Raw genomic sequence first — 21,132 nt, 5'->3', positions numbered from 1 at the left:
CACACCTCCCACCAGCCCCTCCCCCTCCCTGGCTAGCATTCTCCCTCGATCTGTGACACTGCCTCTCGCTTGTCTGGATGGAGGGGTGTGTCTGTGTACAAACGAGCCTACCATACAAAGGTAATATTTATATTCGTGTCCCCGCCCACTTTTGCCTCTGGCTCCGCCCACTATTCGCATGTGGCCCCCTCCAGAAGGAAATGCGGCCCTCGGGCCGGAAAGAAAAGATTCCGCAGCCCTGCTTTCCAGCCTAACGGATCTGCCCTGAAGAGCTTACAATCTAACTTTCCTTCCAGCAAGGAACCGCGTCTGCGCGCACCGAACCACCGTGAAAAGACAGCACTTTTCAAACCGTTTCCAGACCCCCTTTCAAAGAGGGGTTTCGGCTCCTCCAGCTCCTCTTCCCCCCCCCCCCATCTGCACTGAGAATCACCCCCACCCAAGCGAAGCTTTCTCCACGCAAAGGGACCTCTCCCGACGCTCTCTTGCAGCGTTTGCCTCGACCACGTGCGCCTAGGAGCCAACTTTATTTGGCTGCGGCTTTTCTTCTTTTCCAAAGGGTGCGTGTGCAGAAAGGGATTGTACACATAAAAAATGGGGATGTTAGGAAATCAAAGCAAGGCTAAACAAACCACCCCCTCTCTCCCCACCTCCCGGCCAGCGGCACCCAAAAAAATCCCTGTCGCCCACTTCGCGGGGGGACGTTTGCGTCTGGCTAGCTCGGAGGAGGCGCTGCTGAGCGCCTGAGGTTTGCGCAAACGGAATTGCCTCGCCAGGACTTAATCCAACAGGAGGGAGAGGAAAGTCGGGGGAGCGGGGGGAGCAATTTCCCCGATTTCCTTTGCCGGGAGGGGGGAATGAAACCGCGCGTCCATCGCCCTCCTCCGTCGGGGGTGTTCCTAGCGGGCCCGTCTAACCCCTCCTCCTTTCCCGTCGCCCTCCCTCGGATGGGAAGCGCAGCCTTTATAATGTGGCCCCTCCGACGGGAGCATCCTTTCCAGCGCGTGCGTCTTGTCCTCCCTTTTTTGGAGGGGGCGAACCAAGCCAGCCCTTAGCTCGGGCCGAATCCTGCCGCCTTCTCTGGTTCCTTTGCGCATTTCGAGCCGCTGATTCCTTCGCTCGCGTCGTCTTCTTTCCTCGGAGAAGGGAACCCGATTCTCTTCTTGTTGCCCGTTTTTTCCTTCTTTTTCTGCTCGCCTTGTGATCCCAAAAGGTCCGTCTAGCTGGAATGAATATATCTGAGCCTAGTTTCTGTAGAGAGGAGATACTCCAAGCCAGAGGCGACTTTTCATGGGGAGCCGTCGCGGGAGCAGCCGCTGCGCCACCGCCGCCTCCGCCTCCGCCGCCTACACCTCCTCCCGCCGCCGCTGCCTCTGATCCCGGGCGCGCCTTCGCGCAGCACAGCCGGGCCGCCGAGCCCGCCGTCTCCAGCCGGACCCCCAGCCCGGAGCCGGCCTTCGGATTTCGCCCCGGCGCAGCGGCGCCCATCAGGGGAGGCGACCCCGGCGGCGCGCTCTTGGGCACCTCGGCTGCGTCGAGCCGTTCTCCCAGCCCCGACGCCGGCTATGGCTACGGCGCCGCCTCGGGCCGTCCGTCCGACGGCAAGAGCGCCGAGGATTCCCGCATCCGGCGCCCCATGAACGCCTTCATGGTGTGGGCCAAGGACGAGAGGAAGCGGCTGGCCCAGCAGAATCCGGACCTGCACAACGCGGTGCTGAGCAAGATGCTGGGTAAGCGGGGGGTGTGAGCGCACTGTGGGACTCATTGCCACCAGATGTGGGGATGATGACCACCAGGAGCTAAGGTGGGTTTGGACAGATTCATAGGGAAGCGAAAGCCTTTCAAGTATGGGTGTAGCCAGGATTTATTATAGCGGGGCAGGCTTTATGTTAGGGGGGGCAGAACCTCAGTTCTGTATTTTTGTTGATTTTTATTGATTTAGGGGGGCAGCCTCCCCCCCCCCTTAGTCAGGCTTGAAAGGCTTCTCCCTCCCTCTGAGAGCACACTCAGGTGTTGAAGGGGGACCTGGGGTTTGCAGAAATCCTTTTTAGCAACCTATAATGGGGGCCCTCGAGAAAAGACCCTGCGAAGACCAAGCATGCTCAGTAGCAATGGGATGATGAGGGTTTTGGGCTGTGGGTGTTGACAACGGGAGTGGGAACTATCCTAGAAGAAGACGTAACTAGCAATCTAGACTCCTGAGCAGAGGCACCTCTCTCTATCTCTCTCTCTCTCACACACACACACTGCAAAATTTTATTGCAGGTCCCACATATTAGCCATACCTGAGAAATGGAGCTTGCATGTTCCAAGCAGTTTACCTTGGAGTAAGATTGGAGACTGGGCGTAAACAGGAACGGAGGTGGCCGCTGCCTTTTGTTCTGCTGGTGGGCTCTGTGGGGGCATCTGTCTGAACAGTGCAGTTCTTACAAGGATCGAAAAGGAGTTTGGGAGAGGGGAGAGTAGCAGCCATGAGGAAGGAAGCTCTCTCTTTTAAAATTTATTTTGAGGAAGCTCTCTCTTATGGTGCAACCTTTCTCATCAGCCCCTCTCTGCAGGTCATTCGCGGTACAATCCTGCCCATGGGTACCCAGAAGTCAATTGCAGTGTGGCTCGTTCCCAGATAAAGGGCTATAGGATTGTGACTTTAATCCAGATAATTTACCCATCCGTTGCACCTACAGCAAGGGAAGCACTAGGGCAGATCACTTCCCTCTTGCACTATTACTGCACGCTTGCAAATGTTTCTCACAAAGCTGAGAAAGCAGCCAAAGAAAGTCATTTTTAAATCAAATGTGCATTCTGGCCAAGCGCGCGGTTTTAAAACTGAACTGCATTGGGTGTTATTCTACGAAACGTTGCTCTCAGTCCCCTCTTCTCCCGAAAGGATACAGTTCAAAGACTAGAAGAACGTTTTCCCCTGCACCCTTTTACTAATTTCACTTCTTTGGGATAAAAAGATCCGCAGTCAATGAGTAATAAGAGACCCTGAAAGATGAACACATTTAGAAGCTTGTTGGCTTCTGTCGCTTCGTCTGATGATGCAGGACATTTCATCTTCATTTGGGAGGTGTGTATGGGGAGGGATGCAGGGACACACACATAAGCAGAGAGTGGGAAGAAAATTGCACATAGAAGGGTCCCCAAGAACCCGAGATACAAAAGGTAACAATCAGTCTATCACATTTCTATCACAAACCCAAATTTATACAACGTAGGAAGCTGCCATATCCTGACTCACTGGTCCATCTAGCTCAGTACTGTCTACACAGACTGGCAGCAGCTATCCAGGACTTTGGGGGGGAGGTCTCTCCTAGCCCTATCTGGAAATGCCAGGGATTGAACTTGGGGCATTCTGTATGCGAGGCAGATGCTCTATCATTGAGCTATGGCCCTTTCCCACCCCCCACCCCCTTATTGCAAGGTAAGAGCAAATTGACTCATTCACAACAACAAACCACAAGCTTCTTGTGCTAATTTTATTGAAGGATAGGCTGTTAGAAGGAATAGAGAGATAGTGCAACATTCATGTGTCGGCATGCATTTGTTTGACTTGGTTGAAATAAAGTATCTAGAGGGACGCAAAAGGGCTGTAGGGTTCGTTGGGGGAAATGTTTGTGACATCACAAGCACTGGGCAATCAGCACTATGCGCTGCAGCTTCTATTGCAGAAAGCCATAACTGGTTTCTTCTGAGCTCAGCCCAGGGCAGGGAGTTCTGCATCTGTACTGAGTTCAGTACAAAGCTAAACAGCAGTCGCTACATCTGCAGTAAAACCATGGTCAAATCCACCAAAATTTCTTATTACACAAAATGAAAAGTGATTATCAAATTTGCAACAAATAGAATGGAAAGGGGTTAAGTAACTTGTTCCATTTGTGCAAGCATGTATGCTTTCACAATGGAACTTCCTCCCTCAAATTTATTTTGGGGGTTCTCCCAATCCACTGGGGCAGATTTGGAGAGGGCACAGGATGTGCACTGAGGGGACTAGATAGGGGAGTTCTGTTGCACAAGCAAAAATCCTTGTACTAACAGAGTAAGCACATTGGATACCGCCCAGACAAAATGCCATTTCCCCTTGTCCTTGGAAGCGGTCAAGGAAAAAAGTACTCATTAGTTCTTTTATTCCCCCACCCTTTCCTGAACACCTATCTAGAAACGAGAGACACAGACTCCTAAATAAGAATTTCATATATTATATACCTTAGCTACCCACCCCCTTGCAAAGTGTCCAGGGTCCTCTATCCTATGTATGGATGTTAATTACTATGGGACGGAATGTGGGAGAGAGCCCTTTCTAAACTGAAAGCCTATTGTTCAGCAATGTGGGTATCACATTTGCATTTCAGAGTAGACAAGAGAAATACAAAAAATCACTTGCAAAGAAGCTGCCATCACTATGGTTGTGTGAAAGCACCATAATGCACGTTTATCAAAAATCTGCACTTTGGTTTCCCCTCTCTTTAACTACCTTGTGATTGTGTGTGTGTGTGTAAGCAAGTAAGGAAGAGCAGGGGGAGAAAGAGATGTTTCTAGTCGAAGTGAAATCTCCATCACATCAAAAATCACAGCAGGGTAGGAACTTTATCAGAACCCATGAAAACGTTCCAAAATAGGGAATGCACTCTCAGGTTCTCCAAAACTCTCCATCGGACTGGATGATAAACTTGATCTCCTTCTCTACACCCTATTTTACTTGGCATCCAGGCTGATGAGATAGTTCACCATCTTGTGACATCTTGGATGGTCTTCTTAATAATGTTTTTGTGGATTTTGGGGTTGTTCTCATGGATCATACCAAGAGATCATGAACATATCAGGGACTTGGAGCCATGATCTTGCAGAGGATCTACTGTACCTTCTTGGCATACTCTCTCTCTGTTTGTTTGTTTGTTTGTTTGTTTGTTTGTTTGTTTCTCTCTCTCTTTCTCTCCTCTCTCGGGTCTGGCATGGTTAAGACACATGGTGAAAAAACTGGAATCTAATATTCCCAAGGTGGACAGGGCCTGATGAGATGACCTTTTGGTGATTGGACATGTATGGTTTAAAAACAATAACAGCGTCCAACTTCCCAATGTAAGATACTTTAATGCAGGCATCAGCAAACTTTTTCAGCAGGGGGGCCGGTCCACTGTCCCTCAGACATTGTGGGGGGCCAGACTATATTTTGAAGGGGGGGGGAAATGAACAAATTCCTATGCCCCACAAATAACCCAGAGATGCATTTTAAATTAAAGCACACATTCTACTTAGGTAAAAACACGCTGATTCCCGGACTGTCTGCAGGCCGGATTGAGAAGCCGATTGGGCCGAATCCGGCCCCCACGCCTTAGTTTGCCTACCCATGCATTAATGCGAATACTGCCTATTGTTTAACGGCCTTTGTATGCTGCAATTATTACGTGAGCAATAGTTTGGGCTTCTGAAGCAGGTGAAGGACTCGAATCCTTGATCTGCCGGAGCCCTTAATTCTCCCCTGTTTCTGCTGTAGCTTCATGTCTGTGTTTTTCCTTTCCGGACCCCCTCCAGGCCAGTCGTGGAAAGCGCTCAGCGCCAACGACAAGCGCCCCTTTGTGGAAGAGGCAGAGAGGCTGAGGATCCAGCACCTGCAGGACCACCCCAACTACAAGTACCGCCCCAGGAGGAAGAAGCAAGCCAAGAAAATCAAGAGGATGGAGCCCAACATCCTCCTGCACAATCTCTCCCAGCCTTGCGGCGACGGCTTTGCCATGAACCACCGGGCTGGTGGCGCCATCGGGCACCCGGGCCATGCCCAGCCTCCTCCACTCAACCACTTCAGAGAACTCCGCTCGGTGAGCTCTGATATGGAGAACTATGGCTTGCCGACCCCTGAGATGTCCCCTCTGGACGTCTTGGAGCAGACGGAGCCTGCCTTTTTCCCTCCACACATGCAGGACGACTGTGGCGTGATGTCCTTCCGAGGCTACCATCACCACCCTCCTCCTCCTCCTCCACCTCCCCAGATGGAGTTTACCCCGGAGAAAAACCTGGGGAGGAACATGCCCATGGGCTACCCGCAGAACCCACCTCACCTGGCTGATGCCATGAGGACTCCCCACCCACCTGGTATGTACTACAACCAACTATGCGCCGGAGCCGCCAACGGGCTTTCTGCCCACCTGGGCCAGCTCTCCCCGCCGCCCGAATCTCACCACCTCGACGGCGTGGAGCACTTGAACCCCAACGAGCTCTGGACAGAAGTGGACCGCAACGAGTTTGACCAGTATTTGAATATGAGCAGGACTCGTCCCGATCCTTCGGGGTTTGCCTACCATGTCTCCATGTCCAAAGTGACTCCACGGAGCCTCTCCTGCGAGGAGAGCAGCTTGATATCGGCCCTGTCCGATGCCAGCAGCGCTGTCTATTACAGCACCTGTATCACTGGGTAGGGCTGCGCTTGTGTGTTCAGCAAGGGGAGAGGGGTTCAAGGCTGAGCCCAGTTTAACCGTCATTTCCCTTCCCCCAGGGAACCCTGGGAACCTGCAAGGGGGAACCATGGGATCTTGTACCTGAATTCCGTCTCCTAACCACAATTCCCAGGACCCTTTGAGCGAAGCTGTGCCGGTTAAACCAGTATGAATTTGACGGAAGCTCAAAACCTACACGTACCCTTAGGGAAAGGCATGATGCACAGGTGCTAACCTCTTTTTTGTTTGCTCCAAATGAGAGCAGCTTGGTTTCCCATCCCTGTGGGGCACCTTGTCCTTCTAACAAATTTATTCTTACCTGCTGAGAGACAGCCCAGCTCAGCTAATGTGCCCGTCCTTTGAGAAACAAGGGCCAATCTGCCGAGGAGTGAGCAAAAAACATCTGCAGGAACTTTGAAACTGTTGCTGCGGAGAATTGCTGCAGAGAAACTATTTGCCCTTCTACTGTTGCGTCCCAAGCAGGGCTTGGGAACCTCACCCCTGAAGCTTGTGGAGTTTTCTGCATTTAAGGGCCTCTTCACACTTAAACAGATTTATTATTATTATTATTATTTTTAGTGTCCACTGAAGGTCATTCAGCATAAACCCATGAGTGTCACTGTCAGGATTTTTCATTCTCTCCCGTGCCGCAGAGCATGTGTGATGTGTGCATGTCACAGATGTGTTTGCAGAGCAGACATGTGTGCATCGTGCTCATCTGAGAGCAAGGGACTGGATGTGGCCGGCTCGACTTTGCTCTGTGTGAAAGAGCCCTTAGATCCCCTGCCTTGCACATTTTTAGCTGAAGCACTGGGTTGGGGGACCAAAACACGGGACCCTGCCCTCTTCCTTGCTCAGCGTAATGTGCAAATCATCTCAGAGTCCCGCTGCAAGACCCGACATTCATCTAGCTGAGATAACAGTGCCCACCTATATATCCCCACAAGTGCCTTCCTTTGCATCAGCCTTCCAAACCCTCTCCCCTTGCCTGTCAACATTGCAATATTTAGATTATCTCATTAAATGCATTGCTTGGGTTGTTTGTTTTTAAAAATAATAATGCTGAACCACTGATATACTGTATTGCTATGTAGCACAACAAGATAGACTGTTGCAAAGCAGAAGGAAACTGAATTCATAGGGCGCTGAAATGTGTGAGGGCGGACAGTTTTTCTGGACCTTTTATTGCCCCGGAGGGAATTACCGTGGGTGCAGCTTTTCTTTGCGCCTGCAGCATTATAACATGACAAGCCGCAAGATGCTGAAATCCTTTCCCTCTGGATTGTTGGAAAAAGTTCAGGAGCCTGGTTCTCCAGTGCATTTGATCTCTTCCAGTGCTTAAGATGTCTGTACTGTAAGTCTGCGTAACTGGGGAAGCAGGGTGGGGAGGCAGTGGCTCTCGACATCTGGGTTGTTTTTTTAGCAGTGAAGCAAGGTTTGTCGTTCTTCAAAAGCAGGCTAGCCGCCTGACCTGGAACTGAACTGCAAGCTGTCTGATTTGAAGCATCACCCAAGTCCTAGAACATGCTGGGATCTGGTGGCGAGTGGGCAGTCTGCAACCCAACAGAGCGCATGGCAAAATAAATAAATCCTTTCCCTGTCATGCTTCTGCATTGCACCCCAAGGGCACCGTCGTGGGGTAAAGCTATAGTCATGCCTAAAACAGGTTGGATTGAACTGGCTTTTGCAGGAGGGGAAGCACTGACGGCAGTGCGGTTTGAGACCTTCCATAAAAGGGGATGGGCATCAAGGCAGGGAAGTAGCCAAATTGTGACGAGGGAGGGTTTTAAGACTGGTTAAAGTGGTATGAAGTGCGATGAAGGGAAAGGCTTGAAAAAGCCGTAAAAATAAAATAAAATTGACAGATGGTCCTTTCAGGCTGGCATAACTTTACCCAGATTGTGCCCGTTCACTTCAAAGCTGGCCCACTGATTTCAGTAGCTTCCAAGTGTTTTAGAAATCCATTCTTGAGTTAATTTCCCCCGGATGCTTTTTCATATAATTTCATATAATTCCAAGCATCCCTATCAGAAAGCTCACCGAACCTGCTTTGACTCAACTTCCCTGTGAACCTCTGCGTAAATCCCATTGAAGCAGCTCTGCTAAGCTTTGCCCATGTAAACCCATGATCTTTGCAATCACACTGATGGAAGCATTGGAGTGGAGATGCATTTGAAGCTGCCATGTGAGATCCGAGCCACTAGCCCACTGCCATCTCCTCTTGACTGGTGGCCGTAATTCATGGGCTCAGGGCAAGAATCTTTCCCCGCTCCTTTGGGATCCTGTGAGCTGGTGGCACACAGGACTGAAACCGGGACCATCGTCGTGCAAAGCAGATGTTCTGCCACTGGCCTACGGCCCTTCCCGAAACATAGGCAGCTGCTTCAGACCAAGTCAGACTACTGGCCCATATCATTCAGTATTGCCCATCTTGACTGGGTTTCAGAGGAGAAGCCTCTGCCTGGGAATGCAGGCAATTACACCTGTGACCTTTTTGCATGCAGGCAGATGCTTTGCTGCTGAGCCACAGCCGCCCCTGTTTTCAGGATGGAGGTGTAACTTCCAGCCTTCCACTTTCCCCAAGGTCTATGCCATGCCTGGAGAACCAGCATTTTCAGAGTTAGGTTATTAAGGCTAAAGGAGAAGCGAGTCAGGGCTTATCCACACTGACCTACACTCTGCATTCCTAAGCAGAGGTCCACACTTTCCAGGTCTGTGTCCAACAGCTTTTTATTAATATTATTTTTGCTTTCCCTGCGAAAACCCGCTCTTTACCACTGAATCAGAGCAAATGGCAATTTGCAGAAAACCCGAATTGCCATTTGCTCCTAATCAGCAGTATGGATCCAATTTTCTTGGGGAAAGCAGATAGGAGAGAGAGAGAGAGAGAGAGAGAAAGAAAGAAAGAAAGAAAAGCACTCTGAAATGGACTGGAAAAGTGCGACCCTATGCCTAGAAAGCATTGGGGAGGGGAGGGGAGTAAGGATGAGCCCTAATAAGGTGTTCAAAACCGGGAGTGATTCTTTTGCAATGATTGTTATGGGACACAGACTAGTTTAGGGGTGCCAAACAGGCACATTTTTCACTGTATCAAGATTATTATCTTTCATTTGAACCATAGGACTATATTTTTACTAAGTCTTTTTTTATATCTTATCTATCTATCTATAAATGATATTTAATTTGTTCAGGCATTTTATACTACCGAATGTCTTTTCTGTCTCTTTTGGTAATAAATCAAAGGGTATCTGTGTCACGGAAAGCATTTATGTAGCAACCAAATTAAAACAAATCTAAAGAACAGAGGAGAGAGGGGCAGTTTTAAGTCGTAAAATTGCGCACAACAATTTTCTGGAATTTTGGGGGGATAAGGAGAGCATTTTCGAAAGCCGCGAGACCAAGGAGACTCGATCCCATGGTGTGTGTGTGGGGGGGGGATCTGTATAAAACCCCGTCAAAATGAATTGGCAGCTACACAAGGACCCTGCTAGAGTTTGTGCAGAAGACCGTCCCAAATAATGTTGCTGGCTGGTTAATTGTTAAGACATATTTTCCTAATTTCTTGGCTCTCATGTGCTTGCTATGTGAACACATGTTTCTCCCCCCCAATAAATGTTGTCCCCAACCATTTCCAGATTTCTCTGGCAGTCGATTCCTGTTTAGACTGCGCATTGGTTTCAAGGGAACACCTCCCACTAAGCACTGGGCAAGGGTGTGTTTGTGTGTGAGAGGAAAGGCCGTCTCTATAGGAAGGATAGGAGAGAGTGGGTTTGATCCAGGCTCAGTTGCCAATGCAATCCAGCGTACGTGCCTATTTTCCCAATGTTGTGTAAGCAGCCGATGTGTTTGGTTGGACATGCCATCTGTTCTCAGATTTGAGGAGGCAGGGAACAACCCTCAGTCCTCTAATAAAACGACGTGATATCCTTTTCTTGACATGTCTGTGTGTGGTTTTTTGGGTTTCGTTAACACAACTGCACACAATCTGTGCATTTGCACGTTGGAGCCTGCAGAAATTGGGAATAATATTAAAGCCTGCTTAGATCTGTTGATTTCGCCGTGCTAATATGGCTCCTCGCATGTGTTCTGATGTTTTGTTTACAGCCTGACACATAAGACGGTGACGTCAAATGGCTTGGGTCAGAGCCAGTTGGTTTCCCACCCACCCTCTTCCCTGTCCTAAACATTATTGTGATTGTTTGCAGTGCTAGCTTAAGATCTCATCACATCATCTTTTGTTATGTTGCTGATGCACTGGAGGACGCATGTCCCCCGTTTCGAGCACATTGTTTCTCTGGCACAGAAATGTCTTTGTGCATTATTATTGTTTTTTTGCACCAGGAATGCCTTTCAGTCTCCTGTGCTTCACTTGCTCATCATCACCGCTAATGCTGTATATGGAGAAGAAAGCTCTTTTTGAAAAATCAGCTGTAGATTCTTGGTTCATGCGGTGCTTTCATCCAGTTTCCAAAGACAGGGAATTCAAGGAACAGGGCTTGCTGTTGCTCATGAAAACACTCTGGGGAATAGGCAATTAAGTTCCGATCAATAGAACTTAATTCCATAGCAATGCAAACTTAATTTCACTTGGGCTACGCTGTCTTTGAGGTTGCAAGATGTTTCCCAAGACAACTCTTTGTCGCCTGATGGGCCGTTTGCCTGGCATCTTTCTGTTGGCGCTTCCATCGGGCAAAGCAGTTAGCCATTTTTACCTTGTGAATTTTTCACAACAACCTTATTAGTTATTACCAATCCTCTCTGTTCTCTCCCTCCATATTTCTGCTGTGTTTTTGTACACAATGTATGCTAAAACTCCGGTTCCAAAACAGCCCCTTGAAGTAGATTTTCTTTCTTTCTTCTTTTGCCCGAAATATTTCCACTCCTTCTTTGTCATATTTTAACCCCATCCAATTAATCAAGCTACACATTGGCTTTTTTTTTTTAAAAAAAAAAAGCCCCAGTGAATGTGCTTAGAATATATCTAGAAAGGAAAATGTCAGTCCATTGCAGAAAAATGCTAATGACATCTGTTCATTGAATGATGGCGATGATTTAAAACAGATTTTTTTCTTCGCCAAGGAAGGTTTTTATTTTATTTTTTATGAGTCCCCTTTCTTTCTCTTTCTCTCTTATTGTTGCTGTTGGCAAAAAGATGTTGAGTGGCGGGGGGGGGCAGGATCTTTAAACCAACCGTACTCACTTTAGAGAAGTTTTAAAAGGAAAACTCCATCGGTGTAAAGGATTGGGTTTTCAACACTTGCAAAGCACACTTTAGTTTTAAATGCCGATTTGGAGGCAGGTTCCAGTCAAAATGATGGGTGACAAATTTCGTTTCCATTTGCAGCCCGTTAACAAGGCCAAGGGAGGTAAAGGAATGAGAAGGGGAAAGTTACATCACCAGCAAAACAGGAGGACTGGCCCTTTGCCATGGTTGGGGCATCCAATTGGAGCCAGAATGGTTGGCGTTTGCTCCCCCCCCCCCCAGCTTTGTAAAGAAATAGGAAACATCCTGTGTATATCCCTGCAAATGACTATGTCAGGAAATGGCCTTATAAAGGCTGAATGACATTATAGTCCCCAGAAACAAATCTGGAAGGAAGGAGGTGGGTTTTGGGACAGGGAGGGGGAAAGACCAGCTCTTGACTTCTCTTGCAGGTTATTGCTATGCGATCACTTCCTGAGGTACAAAGGAGAAGCTAAAACGCACACATGTCTATTCTTTCCCCTTCTCGGCCACCCACAGGAAAGGCGATCGTCTTGAACGATCGCTGAGGAAACCATGCCCCTAGTCCCTTTCGGCAACTAGAATTCCCAGCCCCGTTCGGTGGGTTCTTCGGAGAAGGAGAAGCACCTGGGGACGCACCCACTTTGTGGGGAAGCCCCGCCCTGGAACCAGAAGCCCCACCCTCTCCAATACGTATTAAAGAGGCCCGTGGCTCCTTGCCACTGCCGGGGCCTCCTTGAGCCTTGCTCTCATCTATGTCAAGTTGCCAACTTCCCAGAGGGAAAGGAAGTTGATTACTGGCATGCCTCCACTGGCATGTAATTACATCTAAAAATCAAGAGTGGGACGCCAAACTCCTGTACAGCCTAATGGACTTCTTGGCGGTTTGTCAAGTCCTGCATATATTTTTTTTCCTCTTGGACCAGCTGCAGAACTGAGCAACCTGGCTTTATCCTGGCTCTGTTCCTACCCATCTGGCTGGCACCATACAGTATATATGTTTGTGTGTGGAGAGAGAGGGAGAGAGAGCGCCACTGAGTGAGATCATCTAGTGATATGGAGAACAAAGTGTCATCAATATAAGGCAGATGAGTTGGTCTGTGTTTCCGAACTCCAAGATCCAACACCTCTGCTGGAACCAACCAAAATGTTGCAAAATAGCGTACAAGTTTTTCAGATCTCCAGAACGCTTCATGAGATGAGATGTCTTCTGGTGAAGAGTTTTGGAGCACTCTAGATGGCTCAGAACCCAGTCTAGAAGCTCTAGATCAGAGGTCAGCAACATAAGGCCCATGGGGCACAAGCGGCCCATGGGGGTCATTTAGGGAAGTTTAGGGAAGTTTTTAATATTTAATGCTGTATTGTTTTTAACACTCGATTGGAAGCCGCCCAGAGTGGCTGGGGAGGCTCAGCCAGATGAGCGGGGTATAAATAATAAATTATTATTGTTAGTATTATTATTTAACCGGCCCAGGGAACCTCGCCGCCCACTTGGTTGGCTCCCGTGCACCACACTAAACTGGCGCGGAGCAGGGACCGCCTTCCGCGACGCTGGCCAGCTTCCCATTGGCTGCAGGAAGCGCGGGAAGGAGTGCCGGAAATAGCATTTGCGCATGTGCGCACACACACACACTCTGGCCCACCGCGACATCTGCGGGACCATGAACCGGCCCAAGCTTTACCGGCCCCTGCTCTAGATGGCTGAAGACTCAGAAACCTAAAAGACCTTCTGCTCCCTTATATACCTGCCTGGACATGGAGAGCATCAGAGGAGGACTTCTCATGACTAGAGATGGGCAACTCATACCATTTCGGTTCCTCTCAGCTCCTCGTTGTTTCCAGTGTTAAGTTCGGTTCTTAACATCAGTTCAGGCCCAGACAGAGGGGGGGCCATATGGGCCACTTGGCCTGGGCCTCTGATTCCAAAGGGGGTGTCGGTAAAAAATATTTATATACTTATTTATAAGACTTCAGTTATCCCCAGGGTAAAAAAAGAGGGGGGCACATTATCTACCTGGCCCGGGCCTCTGCCTGGCTCTGCAAGGCCCTGCTTCAGTTTGCATTCCCCCCCCCCAAGTCCTCATATAAATCTAGCAGCGTTTTGGTGCAAATCATCCTATCACCAGGGCCGTCTTAAGCATATCCGGCGCCGTGGTGCAAAGATCCCTCCAGCACCACCACCACCCCTTTCCCAGAGTTATCAACCTTTCCCCAAGGCTCTGCGGGGATCGCACTCCCCCCTCAGAGGCTTGGGAGGCAAGCTGCATGCCCACCAGCCATATACAGTGGTACCTCGGGTTAAGAACTTAATTTGTTCTGGAGGTCCGTTCTTAACCTGAAACCAGTCTTAATCTGAGGTACCACTTTAGCTAATGGGGCCTCCTGCTCCCACTGCACTGCTGCCGCACGATTTCTGTTCTCATCCTGAAGCAAAGTTCTTAACCTGAGGTACTATTTCTGGTTTAGCGGAGTCTGTAACCTGAAGCATATGTAACCTGAGGTACCACTGTAGTTGGTGGGGCACAGCTTCCATCCTAAGCCTCTGCAGGGATCACTCTCCTACCACGGAGGCTTGGGAGGCAAGCTGCACACCCGCCACCCATAGAAGAAGAAGAGGAGGAGGAGGAGGAGTTTGGATTTGATATCCCGCTTTATCACTACCTGAAGGAGTCGCAAAGCGGCTAACATTCTCCTTTCCCTTCCTCCCCCACAACAAACACTCTGTGAGGTGAGTGGGGCTGAGAGGCTTCCGAGAAGTGTGACTAGACCAAGGTCACCCAGCAGCTGCATGTGGAGGAGCGAGGAAGCGAACCCGGTTCACCAGACTACGAGTCCACCACTCTTAACCACTACACCACACTGGCTCTCAGTGGTTGACGGGGCACAGCTGGCGTGCGTGCGAGGAAAGAGGAGGCCGCTGGCGAAGCCGCATAGCTCCCCCACTCGCTGGGGTGCTCCCGAGAGGCCAGCGCCCTGGCACAACGCGCCAGTAAGCCCAATAAGAAAGATGGCTCTGCGTATCACATTTTCCAATCTGCTTTTGCCCAATCCGCACCTTTTTGCAAAGCAATTTCTCTCTATTTTCTCTAATCGGTGCATATTTATGCAGGCTTTACCCTGGCACGTGCATTTTTCTTTTTTTCTTTTTTAAATGATATTTATTAAAATTTCAGAAAAAAGAGTTACATAAAAAACAAGAAAAGCAAAAGCAAAAGGCAGAAATAAAAATACAAGAAAAATACAAAATACAGAATAAAAGAATAAAAAACACTTAAAAAATAGATCAATCTTTCCATGCCTTACATTCGTATCCTTGTTTCCCTGACCTCCTCATACCTCCCTCTTTTGTATTCCAATTCAATTTGTTAATCCAACAATTCCTTTCCCTCCTTTTTAATCCTAATCCTCAATCTTGATATATTGTAACATTAGATTTTTACAAATTAAAAACCAATTTTTCCATATTCTTTTGTACCTATACAGCTAGAAACCACTTAACTTCAATCCAACATCATTCTAACATTCATTAATTTTGCAATATTTCTGTAAGTAGTCTTTGAATTTCTTCCAATCTTCTTCCACCGACTCTTCTCCCTGGTCACGGATTCTGCCAGTCATTTCTGCCAATTCCATATAGTCCATTAGTTTCATCTGCCATTCCTCCAGTGTGGGTAAATCTTGTGTCTTCCAATGTTTAGCGATGAGTATTCTTGCTGCTGTTGTAGCATACATAAAGAAAGTTCTATCCTTTTTTAAGGCACGTGCATTTTTCTATACATTATTTGGCTGGGAAATGGCATCACAACACATAGAGAAGTGTGGGTTTTGAAGGATGGGTGTGCTTCAGTTCGCTGTGTTGTTTCGGAAAGCACAAATTAGGTAGGTTCGCCTTTCAGTGCAAACAGAACTGAATTTCTCCTGCATCTTTACTCCTGGTCCACAGTCCTCTGAGTTAAGGTGTGTCGCAACTGTGACACTCCAACTCTGTACAGTGGTACCTCGGGTTAAGAACTTAATTCATTCTGGAGGTCTGTTCTTAACCTGAAACTGTCTTTAGCTAAAGGGGCCTCCCACTGCTGCTGTGCCACCGCCACGCGATTTCTGTTCTCATCCTGAAGCAAAGTTCTTAACCCGAGGTACTATTTCTGGGTTAGCAGAGTCTGTAACCTGAAGCGTCTGTAACCCGAGGTACCACTGTATTTGCCCTTCCCACCCGCAGGTGCAAAGTGCACTGGCATAGACAGAATTTGGGCACCAGGTGAAAATGACTGCTCATTCCATGCATTTGCAAAAAGAAAAACAGTTCCCTCGCCTGATTGATGCATATTGTCTGTTTTTATTATAAATTGCCTTTTGGTTTTAAACGCAGTATGAGGAGTCTCTATGGGAGTATATCATATTTAAAAATTGGGTTTCAGAGTTTTTAGGGGGCTAACCACGTTGGGATGGCTGGGATAGCAGGCTGCTTGTTGGTTTTTGTTGGTTTTTGAATGTCTTATGTAGATTTTTCAATTTCGTTGTTCTGTGTGGGACAACGACAATAAAGATATTGTATCGTAAAGATCCTTTTATTGTATTTTAATGCCAATCCTTGCTCTGGAAAGCGTGTTCAATGAAGAGCAGGTTGTAAATAATTTCAAACACATACATAAGACTCGAAAAGCTTTTGCATCGTGATTTTGCAACTTTGGGGTTGGCTCTGATAAAGTGAGTACTGTAAATGACACCAAGATTCACAGAGCCAATCTCATCTAAATCCACTCACTTGGACAGCTGTAAGAAGATTAGATAAATTCATGGAGGATAAAGCTATCATTGGCTGCTGAACATGCTGGCTATATTGTCCCTCTAAAGCATATGCCACTAAACTAAACTACCAGCTTCCTGAATCTATCCTCATATTGGGATTTTAGTTCTTGCAGGGGGGAAAAATAACACACAAGTTATGGGTCTCTAAGGGGCAATGCAATTCCCATCATTTCTATTCAGTATAAAGTAAAGGTAAAGGGACCCCTGACCATTAGGTCCAGTCGTGGCCGACTCTGGGGTTGTGGTGCTCATCTCGCTTTATTGGCCGAGGGAGCAGGCATACAGTTTCCGGGTCACGTGGCCAGCATGACTAAGCCACTTCTGGCAAACCAGAGCAGCGCACGGAAACGCCGTTTACCTTCCCGCTGGAGTGGTACCTATTGATCTACTTGCACTTTGATGTGCTTTTGAACGGCTAGGTTGGCAGGAGCAGGGACCGAGCAATGGGAGCTCACCCTGTCGCGGGGATTCGAACCGCTGACCTTCTGATTGGCAAGTCCTAGGCTCTGTGGTTTAACCCACAGCACCACCAGCGTCCCTCCTATTCAGTATAGTGGGATTTTATTTCATACAGCATAGTTTCGAATTTACAAGTATCTCTCCTCACGACACCTACAGAAATTTAATAGGATCATAGGATTGTAGATTTGGAAGGGACCACGAGGGTCATCTAATCCAACCCCCTGCAATGCAGGAATCTTTTGCCCAATGTGGGGCTCTAACCCAGAACCCTGGAAGGTAAAGCTGCTGAAGGGCGCAGATTGTATTCTGCTAGAATGGGAAACAAAAGATGAAGAGGTGAAATCAGTCATGATTAAATGGGCACAAGATATAGGTCATAATATATTGTTTGAAGATTGTGGAAAACCGATTTAAATTTTACAGACTGTTCTTTATTGAAAGAAAATTACATGAAAATGATGTATAGATGGTACATAACACCAGTACAGATAGCAAGAATGTATAAAACTGGTTCAAATATATGTTGGAAATGCAAGGAAAAAGAAGGGACTTTTTATCATATGTGGTGGGATTGCAGAGAAATTTTAAAAAATTGGGAAATGATATATAATGAGTTGAAGAAAATGTTCAAATTAACATTTGTAAAAAAGCCAGACGCATTTTTGTTAGGGATTGTAGGAAAAGACCTGCCAAGGAAAATGAAGAACATATTTATGTATGCGACAATGGCGGCAAGTCTTAATAACACAAGGATGGAAGAATGAAGAAATCCTGACAAAAGAACAGTGGCAAGAGAAATTGATGGACTATGTGGAACTGGCAAAGTTGACGTACAAATTGCGCGATAAGGACAACTGTGACTTCAGAGATGATTGGGAACCTTTTACAAAGTACTTAAAGAAACAACAAAATGAACTGGACTCCTTGGCAGGCTTTGAATAAACAGACACAAATTTATTTGTTAATATAATAGATGGATAATTTAGAGGTTTTTACATTTTTATAACATGCAGAGAATAATATGTGTTAATAAATCAGAAAGAGGAACTGAGGGAAGTCGGAGGGGGGTATGGGGGGAGATGGGAAGGGAAGAATGGGGGGGAAATACAATTGTTGAAATAATTTGTTATGTGAAAATAGTCAATAAAAAACTTTTTTTAAAAAAAGAACCCACGACCCTAAGATTAAGAATCTCATGCTCTACCGACTGGGTTTTGCATGCCCTGCCTTCAATTGGACATGTTATTGAATTTTTGTGATTGTTTACTGATTTCTGTGGTTTCATAGTCATTTTAAAACTAATAAAAATAAAAATTTAAAAACCTACTAGCTTCCTGAAGCCATCTAGTTGGTAGATGCTATGCAGGGGGCTAAATGACCCTTGGAATCCCTTCTGTCATAAATTCTTAGGGTGCGCACACATAGCAGACATACACTCCACAGAATATCAATCCTTCGCCTTTCAAGATTTGGGAAATATTCCCTGAGAAAATTACACATTATTTTAGCACACAGAACAAACATGATAGTGTGCACCCCGGAAATGATCTCTTTCAGCTTCTGCCTTCTGGAAGAAGGTCCAGGGTTATAAAGACTAGGACTAGCCGCCTGAGAAACAGTTTCTATCCAAACGCGATTTTGGTTTTAAATGCAGTGTAAGGTGTCTCTATGGGAGTATATTGTATTTAGAAATGGGGTATCAGAGTTTTTAGTGGCTAACCAGGTTGGGATAGCTGGGATAGCAGGCTTGTTGGTTTTTTAATGTCTTATGTAGATTTTTTTCAATTTCGTTGTTCTGTATGGGACAATGACAATAAAGATTATCGTATTGTATTGTATCGTATCATATCCCGAACTTAGATTTTCTAAATATTTCCTCTGCAGAAGGAGATATCTTGGAGAAACCTTTCCCAGTCATTCTTTTCACTTACAAATCCTTCAAATCCTGTCTTAAGGGCATATTTGTGTCTGAACAGGGTGGGCCTGCGACCTATATGCAAGACCTAAAGTATTTACCATCTCAAAAGAATGGCCAGACTGCCCAGGTAATGCAATCAGTAAAACATTATCAGGCATCTTGGCAGACAGGAGAGAAGCCACACTCAAATTTCTGATTTAGACCACCTCTTGTGATGTATAGATGATGCTTTTAGGGTGGTCTTTGGGTGAGGGGTTGGGCAATGTCAAAAGCCTTTTGAGGGGCTTTGCACATCTTTGTTCTGGGTCTCTCTGACCTCCTTGCAACAGAAAAATAAAGACCTGCCTTGCTTTTCCGCAAGAGCCTCAGCTTCAGGATCTGTCCTTCCAGTGAGCACTCAGGGCTGATTTCCTTCAGAATGGAGAGGTTTGATCTTCTTGCAGTCCATGGGACTCTCAAGAGTCTCCTCCAGCACCATAATTCAAAAGCATCAATTCTTTGGCGATCAGCCTTCTTTATGGTCCATCTCTCACTTCCACACATCACTACTGGGAAAACCACAGCTTTAACGCAGAGAATATAGCAGTCCACAAATCGGTTTGCGTGGAAATCCCTTGCTTTGGATGGAAGAGATGGCTTGGAGAATTGAATTCCTTCTGGGGTTTCCAGTACTGGAAATGAAATAATGACTGTAAAAAGCATTACAGTTGGTTAGAGTTTGGTGCTGATAAAACCAAGGTTGCAGGTTTGATCCCCATAAGCGACGGCTGCATTGCAGGGGGTTGGACTAGATGACCCGCAGGGTCCCTTCAGATTCTATGATCAGGAAATGGGGGGGGGGGGGGGAATGAAGAAGAATGGCCAAAACAGCTCACACAGAGGCATGTTTTAGACAAGACTGAAGTAAGCCTCTGAGACCCCCCTCCTTCCCAGTTCTTATGACCCTGGGTCTTTTTATAGTTTCTTGGCAATGACTCACTTTTGTAGTTAATCGCTTGATGGGGGGGACTCTCTCTTTGTGAACCATTTCTGCACCATTGCATTACTGCTCGTAACATGTGCTCCTGCGCTTTTAATGGGCACTTGAGGTTTAGGACGCCAACAGCCCCTGCTAAAATACTTAGCAGAGATATCAAACTCGGGGACCTTCAGCTCTCGCAAGTGAAGCGATTAACTGGTCTTTGCATAACGCCAGCCCCCACATGAAAAGCAGAGATTCCAGGCTAAGTGGCAGAGACAATACATAGGGGGGAAAGGCTGTCCCATTTGCCCAGGGGCTGGCAATCTAAGGCCCATGGCCCGGAGGTGGCCCTTGGAGGCCATTTAACTGGCCCATGAGCCGCCCCTGAACCAAGCCTCCTGCTCAGCGAGTCCCCATGTGCTGCGCTAAACCAGCGCAACACGGCGCAGGGACTCTCTTCCACAGCCCCGGAAATCACTTCTGCACACGCCCAGGCACCGGAAATCACGTCTGCGCATTTTCACGGCGCCGGAAATCACGTCTGCGCATTTTCACGGCGCCGGAAATTGCTTCTGCGCATGCCCAGATACCAAAAATTGCTTCTGCGAAGGCACAATTTTCGGCATACGGGCATGTGCAGAAGATTTTCGGCTACAGACATGTTGTTGTTTAGTCGTTCAGTCGTGTCCGACTCTTCGTGACCCCATGGACCAGAGCACGCCAGGCACTCCTGTCTTCCACTGCCTCCCGCAGCTTGGTCAAACTCATGTTGGGAGCTTCGAGAACACTATCCAATTATCTCGTCCTCTGTCGTCCCCTTCTCCTTGAGCCCTCCATCTTTCCCAACATCAGGGTCTTTTCCAGGGAGTCTTCTCCTGAGGTGGCCAAAGCCTGAGCTTCAGGATCTGTCCTTCCAGTGAGCACTCAGGGCTGATTTCCTTCAGAATGGAGAGGTTTGATCTTCTTGCAGCCCATGGGACTCTCAAGAGTCTCCTCCAGCACCATAATTCAAAAGCATCCATTCTTCGGCGACCAGCCTTCTTTATGGTCCAGTTCTCACTTCCATACATCACTACTGGGAAAACCACAGCTTTAACTATACGGACCTTTGTTGGCAAGGTGATGTCTCTGCTTTTTAAGATGCTGTCTAGGTTTGTCATTGCTTTTGTCCCAAGAAGCAGGTGTCTTTTAATTTTGTGACTGCTGTCACCATCTGCAGTGATCATGGAGCCCAAGAAAGTAAATCTCTTACTGCCTCCATTTCTTCCCCTTCTATTTGCCAGGAGGTGATGGGACCAGTGGCCATGATCTTTGTTTTTTTGATGTT

General features: G+C 47.3%; 1 protein-coding gene across 1 annotated transcript; it reads left to right on the top strand.

Annotated features, from left to right (window-relative positions):
- The first annotated feature begins 910 nt into the window (after positions 1–910).
- Positions 911–10,362, top strand: SOX18 (SRY-box transcription factor 18). The gene is made up of 2 exons (XM_081009610.1): positions 911–1,730; positions 5,533–10,362. The coding sequence occupies exons 1-2, from the start codon at positions 1,229–1,231 to the stop codon at positions 6,411–6,413; spliced, it is 1,383 nt and encodes a 460-aa protein (XP_080865736.1). The 5' UTR covers positions 911–1,228; the 3' UTR covers positions 6,414–10,362.
- Positions 10,363–21,132: the final 10,770 nt, after the last annotated feature.

Source organism: Podarcis pityusensis, assembly GCF_964106645.2.
Source record: "Podarcis pityusensis genome assembly, chromosome: 6".
NCBI lineage: Eukaryota > Metazoa > Chordata > Lepidosauria > Squamata > Lacertidae > Podarcis > Podarcis pityusensis.
This window is presented reverse-complemented; position numbering and strand designations above follow the sequence as displayed.

What these genes read in the sequence shown, in the direction of transcription:
- SOX18 (XM_081009610.1), top strand. Translation starts at nt 1,229, where the DNA reads ATGAATATATCTGAGCCTAGTTTCTGTAGAGAGGAGATACTCCAAGCC. An exon ending in GGTGCTGAGCAAGATGCTGG is followed by an intron (nt 1,731 to 5,532) that starts GTAAGCGGGGGG and finishes GACCCCCTCCAG; the next exon opens with GCCAGTCGTGGAAAGCGCTC.